This window comes from Coloeus monedula, assembly GCF_965178545.1.
Source record: "Coloeus monedula genome assembly, chromosome: 24".
Classification (NCBI taxonomy): Eukaryota; Metazoa; Chordata; class Aves; order Passeriformes; family Corvidae; genus Coloeus; species Coloeus monedula.
The window spans coordinates 762,067-770,229 of NC_138804.1; the positions used below are offsets into that span (position 1 = coordinate 762,067).

General features: G+C 62.5%; 2 protein-coding genes across 2 annotated transcripts; one reads left to right on the plus strand and one right to left on the minus strand.

The window, feature by feature from the left end:
* The first annotated feature begins 126 nt into the window (after positions 1 to 126).
* Positions 127 to 1,170, plus strand: LOC309581835 (uncharacterized protein C1orf232). The gene is made up of 4 exons (XM_082296670.1): positions 127 to 249; positions 339 to 425; positions 510 to 607; positions 820 to 1,170. Exons 1-4 carry the CDS (start codon positions 163 to 165, stop codon positions 1,076 to 1,078), a joined length of 531 nt encoding a protein of 176 aa, XP_082152796.1. The 5' UTR covers positions 127 to 162; the 3' UTR covers positions 1,079 to 1,170.
* Positions 1,171 to 1,365: 195 nt separating this feature from the next.
* On the minus strand, positions 1,366 to 3,890 carry FAM110D (family with sequence similarity 110 member D). Its single transcript, XM_082296657.1, has 2 exons — positions 3,815 to 3,890; positions 1,366 to 2,979 (listed from the first exon to the last, which is right to left on the minus strand). The coding sequence occupies exon 2, from the start codon at positions 2,867 to 2,869 to the stop codon at positions 1,835 to 1,837; it is 1,035 nt and encodes a 344-aa protein (XP_082152783.1). The 5' UTR covers positions 2,870 to 2,979; positions 3,815 to 3,890; the 3' UTR covers positions 1,366 to 1,834.
* Positions 3,891 to 8,163: the final 4,273 nt, after the last annotated feature.

Here is an 8,163-nt window from a genome sequence, read left to right on the forward strand (position 1 = left end):
CGTGCTGCCCCCGGCTCAGCCCGGGCTCAGATTCCTTTTGTGCGGTGCAAGTGGCCGCTGAAACTTTAATGAAGCCACCGGATCGCCGGGTCGCCCATTCGGCCCCCCCTTGCCCCGCTGCCCGCGGCTCCCGCCGGCTCCGGCCCCGCTGAACCCCTCGCCATGGCCCAGGGCTTCTGGCGGCTCTACAAGGCCAAAGTGCTGCAGACCCTGGGGGGGCCGCGGCCGGACGGGGCCCTGCAGGACGAGGTAGGGTGGGGGGTCCCCAAAATAGGGTGGCCAACCTCGCTGCCCTTCTCCTGCCTGCACCCCTGCCCTCACCGGGGGCTTCGTTGCAGGGAGACCCCCCCGAGCTGATGGAGACGGCCGAGCCCCCTGCGCTGATGGAGGAGGGAGCCAGCCCCGTGTCCCAGCTGGCGAGGAAGGTGAGGAGGGGGCTGGGGGACGCGGGGGAAGGGGGGGCACGTGGAGCCGGAGGTCCCCGGTGACCCCGGCGCCGCCTCCCGCAGGTGCAGGGGGTGGGTGCCCGGGGCTGGCGGACGCTTTCATCCCTCTTCACCCGCGAGGACGAGCACCAGCTGCTCAGCCCGGAGCCCTGCCCAGACCAGTAAGTTGCAGATCGCTGGGGGGGACCCCAGAACCCGGATCCAACCCTTGGGAACTGCCGAGCCCCCACAGCCCCCACCCCATCACCTGCATCCCCCTACCCGGCCTGCACCCGTGCGGCCGGGCGGGGCAGAGCCGGCATGGAGGGGGGGCATCGTGGGGCTTGGGGAGAAAGTCCCTGCAGCGACATCTCCGTCCCCACTCTCTCCCCAGCCCGCTGGCCACTGAGCCGTCCGAGATGCCCCACACTGAGAAGGCACCTGGATTTTGGGATCTCTTTGCTACCAAGTGGCAGCAGGCGTCGGGGCCGGACAAGAAGGTGCCGCCCCCGGAGCCGGATGAGAGCCCTGGGGAGCCGCCGGGTGACGATGGCAGTGACCTGCGGGAGCCAGAGGAAGGGGCCTTCCACTGGGGCTTCCTGGCTGGCAAGCTGGCCGAAATCCGGAATAAAAACGCCCCCAAGGGCAACTAGAGGAGGATGCACCAGCCGGACTCTCCAGCAGTTACTTGCGGCCCCCCACTGCTGGTGGGCAGCGCCCTGCCCGTGCCCGAGGGCTCTGCCGTGGGTTTGGGTGTCATATCTGCACTAAAGACCCCGAGGGTGCCCCTTTTCCCTGAGCTCTGCCTGGTGCTTTCCTTGCCCTCACCCCCCCACAACAGCCCCAGGGCCCCTGAAGCAGCACAACCCCAAAGGTGGGGAGGGGGAGCAGCCCCCCCAGCCCTGGAGCATCCCCCCCACAGCTGCACATACTGCCAGGCTAGAAAAAAAACCTAAACAGTTTTATTGAGGGCTGCTCTGGCCCCAGCAGCCCCTGTTCTGGGGAGGAGGGGGCTGTGGGGTGGGCACTGCCCACGACAGGGGACTCGGGCTCTGCCCACCCCCCAGGCTGCAGCTGGAGCAGGACACGGGTGGTCAATGGGGGCTGCAGGCCCATCCCACCCTCCTGGGCAGGGGACAGGGAGGATGGAGATGATGGGGGACAGCAGGGAGACAGCATCCTGCGGCCCTGAGGCCTTGGAGAGACTCACCCGGGGGTGTCCCTTCCTCACCTGCCCCTCGGGTGCCCTCACCACACTCAGCCCGTGGACCTGGTGGTTCTCCCTGCCTGCAGCATCCCCACCGCCATGGCTGCCACCAGCCCGTGGGCCACATCCAGCGAGGGCGAGGGGCCACGTCCAGCCAGCGGGAGCCACACGGGTGTCCTCGTCGCGGCCAGGCCGTCCCCGCTCAGACCGTGGACTCCTTGGCAGCCGCCCAGGCTCTCTGGCAGCCGTAGAGCCACTTGATGACACGGGCGTTGCGCTCCACCACCGACACGGCGGAGCCCAGCCGGACGTCCGGCTCCTCCTCGCCCGGCCCCGCGTCCCCCTCGCTGCCCCCCGAGGCTCGCCCGGGCTCGGACTCGCAGGAGCCGGGGGGCCGGGCCGAGGCGTTGTCCCAGCCCGCCGGCCCGAAGCGCTCCCGGCCCAGCAGCTCCACCAGCGCCCGGTCCAGCCCGCAGTAGTTGAAGAAGCGCTCCTGCTCCGAGAGCGGCAGCGACACTCGCAGAGCCAGCGGCTCCTTCCCGGGGGCACCGGGGGGCTGCGCCGCTGGGCTGCCGGGCACGGGGAAGATGCCACCGCCGTCACCGCCGCTGCTGCCTCCCGGCGTCCTCGCCTCCTCCTTCTCCGCCGGCGCCCACAGCATGGGGGTCTCGGGGCTCTGGGGGGCCGGCGGTCCCTCGCCCAGCGCCCTGGCAGGGGGCGAGCTGGGGGGTTTGTCTCTGAGGGGTCCCTGGAAGAGGCGCCGCACCAGCCCGGAGCCCTTGGTGTTCTCCTTGTCCCCGGCCAGGCAGTCCCGTTTCTGCCGGTAGATGATGAGCGAGTCGGGTCTCAGCAGGCGCCGGCTGCCGCTGCGGCGCGACACGGGGGACTGCGGGCACGGCAGCTTCCGGGGCCCCTCCCGGCCCAGCTCCGAGCCCGGACACAGCTCGTTGCACTGCTGGCGGGCGAGCAGGCGCCGGCCGTGGGGGGACAGCCGGGGCGAGCCCCGCAGCGCCGGCTCCTGCCGCCTGTTGATCACCTGCTGGGACTTGACGTACTTGGCCTTGTCGGCCTCCAGCCGCTCCACGGCGCTGGGTCTGCGGCCCCCGCTGCCCCCCGGCCCCTGCGGGCACTCGGGGCTCCGGTTCAGCCAGGCCAGGGGGGAGCCGCGGCCGGGGGCCATGAGGCGCAGGTTGCTGGAGGCGCAGACGGCGAGGCTGGGGCTGCCCAAGGGCACCATCGCCCCGGAACGGCGCTGCTGATCGCTCTGTACCCCTCGGAGTGGCCGGGCAGGTCCGGTGTGGCAGCTGGGGAGGCTCCTGAAGCTTCGCTCGGCTCCTGGATTCAGCCCTGAGAGGAGAGAGGAGAGTCAGGGTGAGCCCCAAGGCCGCGGCGGTGAGGAGGAGGATGGGGCCGAAGCAGAGCTGAGGGTCCCCTCAAATGCCACACAGGCAGCGAGTCCTGCCAGCCCAGCCAGGAACAGCCCCCGGGCAGGAAGGGAGAAGCGCCGAGCATCCGCCGGCTTCACCCGCATCCCTGGAGCGGCTTCCAACAGGAAAAAATACCGGAGCCGGCCGCCGCCTCGTCTTCCCGAGCGGCAGAACAAAGCTGCGCTCAGGAGAGCTGGCAAGCTGCCCCACGGCTGGGGGTGTTTGGGGGTCCCCGAGCCGTGCCCCACACAGCCAGGCTGGGCTGGGAGGGAAGATTCTCCCTTTCTCCGTGTGTGAGGGCACGGAACCAGGGGGTTTCAGCAGCCCTGGGGTGCTCTGGCCCTTGCTCAGCTCACCCCAGCGCCCGTGTGTGAATCCGGCGGTGGGGGAAGGAGTCTGGAGCTGGGGCTGTAGACGCCCGAGGCGGATGGTCCCACTGTGCAGAAAAGGCCTGAAGGGCCCTGAAGAGCCACTCCATCACCAGCCCTGGGTGACAGCAGGGACACGGGGCCGGGCAGAGCAGAGCTCACGGGAGCAAACAGCCCACGAGCCCTCTGCCACGCAGCTCCACACGCAGCCCACGGGCTCCACACTGCACCCACCCCGGAGTACACACGGGGAAACTGAGGCACGCGGTGTCTGGCCCTGTGCCCCGAGGGATGAGCACGAGGTGCCCAGGCTGAGCCCTCACCCTCCCCAGGGCCAGGACCTGTGCCAGGACCTGAGCCAGGCAGGTGGGGGATGCTCTCGCTCACCTGAGCCCACGCAGGGATGCAGGGATGGGATGCAGGGATGGGATGCTCCAGTCTCACGCAGCTCCTGCCCCTCTGGCTGCCGCGGCAAACTGAGCCCAGAGCCGGCAGCAGCCTCATATAGAGGATGAGGAAGAGGAAGAGGAAGAGCCAGCCCATTAACCCCTGCCAGCCCAGCTCAGCCCGGCCGGCAGGAGCCCACCCCTTGCTGATCCGGCTTCCCAGCCCTGCCCCAGGCCCTGCCCGGCATTAACCCCCCTCCTCCTGCAGCTCCAGCTCACCTCTGCCAGCTCCCCCCCTCCCTCCGCCTCCTTACGGGAACCCGGCCGGGATTTCGGGATCTGCAGCAGAGATTTTTGCCTCCGAGTCTCTCGGCGGGTCAGCAGTGGGGCAGGGAAACCATGTCCACTCCAGCAGCTTCTCCTTCCACACCCACCTCAGGGTGCTGGGGGCCGCTCAGGAGCAGGAGCCCACCACAATCCCCTTCCCCAGGATCCTGCCCAGGCAGGAAAGGTCCTTCTGGCACCTTCTCCGGTGGCGGCGAAAGGGTCAAAGCCAGCCCCGAGATGGCCGGTGCCTGCCTCTTCCCCCCGGGAAGGGCTGTAAATCGCAGGAAGCCACAATGGGCTGGAGCTGGCCCAGAGGTTATTTTTACCGCTGCCCTCTTCCCTTCCCCGAGGGCCGAGTGCTCCCACAGGGACAATCCTGGCCCCCTCCATCCCCAGCTCCAGCCTGGGGGGCTGCGAACGTGGCACTGGAGCAGAGGGGGAAGAACCTGCTGCACCCCGAGCTGGGCTCCCAGACCATAGGAGCGGGGCCAGAGAAAGCCCCCAGGGCTCCCTGGTGAGCCACCAGCTCCCTGCACCCCTCTGGCAGCCAGTTTGGATGGAGAGCTGGGGCACAGCCCAGCCCAGGCTGGTCACAGGCACTGGGGAGGCTCCAGTGGGGACAAAGCCACGACATTCGGCCCCAGATCCTGGGATGAGAGGGGACCTGTCCCCGAGCACTTCTGTCCCCACCCCAGTTCCTTCCTGAGGAGCTGCTGCTCCAGAGCCAGTGCCGGGAACGGGGCTGGGGCTGCATCCAGCACCTTCCCGGCCATGGCAGCAGGACCAGGAAGGGGCTGGGGCCAGGATTCCTGTGCCGACGAAAAAGGGGGATAAAATGGAAGCTGGGCAGGATGAGAGGGACCAGGCCTTGTTCAAGCTCTGCAGGCACTGGAAAAAATTCCCAGTGAAAGCAAGGAAGGGACAAACCACATCTTTTATTCTAATAAACCTGGAGAGGAGCAAAGCAGGCAACACTTGGGCTCTGTGTGCAGGATGCGGCAGCACTGGAGAATATCCGGTGGAAGACAGGGAATAGGATCAGGCCAAGTGACAGAGAAACCCATGGCAGCTCTGGGATCTGCCCCTGGATTCCCTCATGGACCTTAATTTTAACTCCAGGCAACATGAGTCACTGTTCATTAGGAAGTGTTTTATTTTCCAAGCTGGAATCCTGGAAGCTGTTGTGGCCACAAGTGAGTAAGAGCGGCCTTGAAATCACCTTTCCCTGGCGGATGCAGCCTGTCCCCATGGGATGCTCTTCCCAAATGCCTGTCCCAGAGTGGTCACCCTCCTTGGAGCACCTGCCAGGCACTTGCTGTTGAACTGGAATATTTGGATAAGGCAGATTCCCTTTGGGATAAAAAAAGGGATGATTTGAGGGGCTCTTCCTGGCATCAAACTCCCAGGCAGCTCCTGCTTTTCCTGGTGATGAGGGTTTTGTCCCTGTGACTTCTAGGAAGGCATTTACCCCATTTTCAGCCTCCTGTGGATGCACCAGGGGGCTTTTTGGAGTCGTGGATGCTCAAGTCCCTTGGTTTTATTTAAGGTTACTCAGAGCTCTCTCTGCTCTTCCATGCGGCTGCAAGGGAGCACAGAGCTGGGCAAGCAAAACAACCCCAGGTGAAACCCAGCCACAGCTGGGGCCAGCTGTGAAAACTTCCAGGGTGAGAAAAGGCTGAGAAGGTCCCCAAAGGCCACGAGTCCCAGAGCACAGATCCTCCTTCCACAGCATTTTCCTCTCCTGATGAACCAACCCTGCTCCCAGCACTGCTCCAACCCCTCCAGGTGACCAGAAGCCACCATGTCCTGCTGAGCTCTTTCCAGATGCGTTTCTCCTTTCAAAACATAATTTCAGAAATCATTTGGGTGCAGCTGGGAATGCAGCACCTGGTGGCCCGGCCAGCTGTCTCTACTGGCTGGTTCACTTTCACAGCCCACAGCAGCTCCTCAGGCCCGAAGTCCATGCAAATGCCACCACCTGGGGAGGAGCCAAAGAGGGCTCAGGCGTTCCTTCAGGAGAGGGCAGGGGTGGAAGGCTTGTTAGACAAGTTTAAAAATATCAAGGGTTCAAAGGGGCATGAATAAATGTAAAACCAGCACCTAATCCGAGGCAGGCACCCACGTGTTGGTGCGAGTTGGAACTGGAGCAGCCGGACCCAGGAGAGGCTCCTGTGGATGTTCCAACCCCTCAAAGGGGCTCCAAACCCCACAGCAGGCGAGGGCTGGGCAGTGCTGGGACCACAGGGACAGCCAGGAAAGACAGAGATGGAATGAGCTGCCAGGACTGAGGGAAGCAAGCCCAGGGTCAGGATGGTGGGCTGAACCCACCACTGCTGCGTCTGGTTCTGTCCCAAACCTGAGAGTAAAGGGGCCTCTGAAATGAGCAAGAACATGGCCCAGGCTCCTCTTCCAACCGTGGTGCCTGGCCCATCCTCGGGTCACTTGACATCACCCTGCTCCTAAAAACGGGGTTTCAGATTCCCCCAAAACACTTCCAGAGCTCCTCAACAGCATCTGCAGCAGCTCAGTTTGGTATTCCCACCTCCCCCGTGTCCCTCAGACGCTCTGGATGGTTTGTGGCATTCCAGGCACATCCCTCAGCCTTTCTTGTGCTGAAGCACAGAAATTGCAGAACCGGCCCCTCCAACCAAAGGGGGAACCGAGCAGCCCCGGCCAGCACCACCCGCTGGAGTTGGTGTTCAGATGCTCCCAGCTGGTTCTCCCTGGGCCAAACCCTCCCGTCCCCAAACTGCCAGGAAGGATCCAAAGCACGGAGCCACCGATGTCCCAGGAGGATTCACGGGGCACGGAGCCGGGGAGGAGATGGAGCAAAGGGAAAAGCCACACAGAGCAGGGGCTGTTTGTGCCACCCGCAGTCCAAAGGCCACCTGAGCCTGTGGGGTGGGGGGGAAGTTGTTTCCATGCAGGGAGGGCCTTTCCAAGGGGTGGGGTGGAGGCTGGGGCTCCCTGGAGGGGGATTTATCTCCCCCCAAAGCTCCAGCTGCCAGCACACCGCGGGTTGTGCCCAGGGAAACTCTGCTTGAACCAAAACAAAGCAAAACCACCAACAAGGCGAGCTCCCAACCCCAGCCCAGGAACGGGCAAGCTGCAGCCTGAAGCCTCTGCAGATCGAGGAAAGCAGAGCTGAGCTCGGGTTCTCCCAGCCCAGATGGGGCTCAATTATATCTAATTTCTGCACCAGGGCATTTCCCTGCAGAGTTCCCTGCCCTCCCTATGGGCTAAATATATTTAAAGTACAGTATATATTATATATATAGTTTTTATATATATATATGGGTCATATATATATTTATATCTATATGGTTTGTTTTTCATTTTGTGGGGAAGGAATTCAGCTTGTGTCTGTATTTAAAATCACCACTCTTAGAACTAAACCAAAAGTGGGACTTTCTCCTTTACTAAAGGTCTTTATTCTTTACCCCCTAAAAAAAAAAAGGAATCTAAATCCAAACTGCATTGACTTAAGCACAAGGCTCCTGCCAGGTGGGAATCTGCCCACTCCTGGCACCAGGAATCCACAGGTGCAGGCACAGGGGAGAGCACTGGGCTTGGGTTTGTTGTGGGTAAATTCCAAGAGGAACTCATTTACAGCATTTCCAGTCTGCAGAACCCTCTGTCCAGAGCACTGCTAATTAAAACATGCAAATGAGGGCTACACTTGCCTGTCATGGATAAGTAATGAAGTTTCCTCACCTTTATTCCTGAGGTTTCTCAGGGCATGTGGGAGCAGCAGGATGCTGTCCCTGGAGGGCAGCATTGACACTGCACTGACCCAAAGCACTTCCCCATAAAAAGTCCTAAAACTTCATTGAAATTCAAGATTTTATTTCAAAAACAGTCATGAACTTAATAAATTACACAATAATTTTCCTCATTATAAATTCTCCATAAAATATATTTTACAGTTTTTAAAGAAAAACATGGAACTAAAAAAATCTTTCCCAAGTGCTGGAAAGTGTCTTGACTTCGTGTCACGCTGGTGAACGACCCCGCAGCTGCTAC

Coding starts and splice junctions, on each gene's coding strand:
- LOC309581835 (XM_082296670.1), top strand. CDS start 163: ATGGCCCAGGGCTTCTGGCGGCTCTACAAGGCCAAAGTGCTGCAGACC. Junction 426..509: donor TGTCCCAGCTGGCGAGGAAG/GTGAGGAGGGGG, acceptor CGCCTCCCGCAG/GTGCAGGGGGTGGGTGCCCG. Junction 608..819: donor CCGGAGCCCTGCCCAGACCA/GTAAGTTGCAGA, acceptor CTCTCTCCCCAG/CCCGCTGGCCACTGAGCCGT.
- FAM110D (XM_082296657.1), bottom strand. CDS start 2,869: ATGGTGCCCTTGGGCAGCCCCAGCCTCGCCGTCTGCGCCTCCAGCAAC.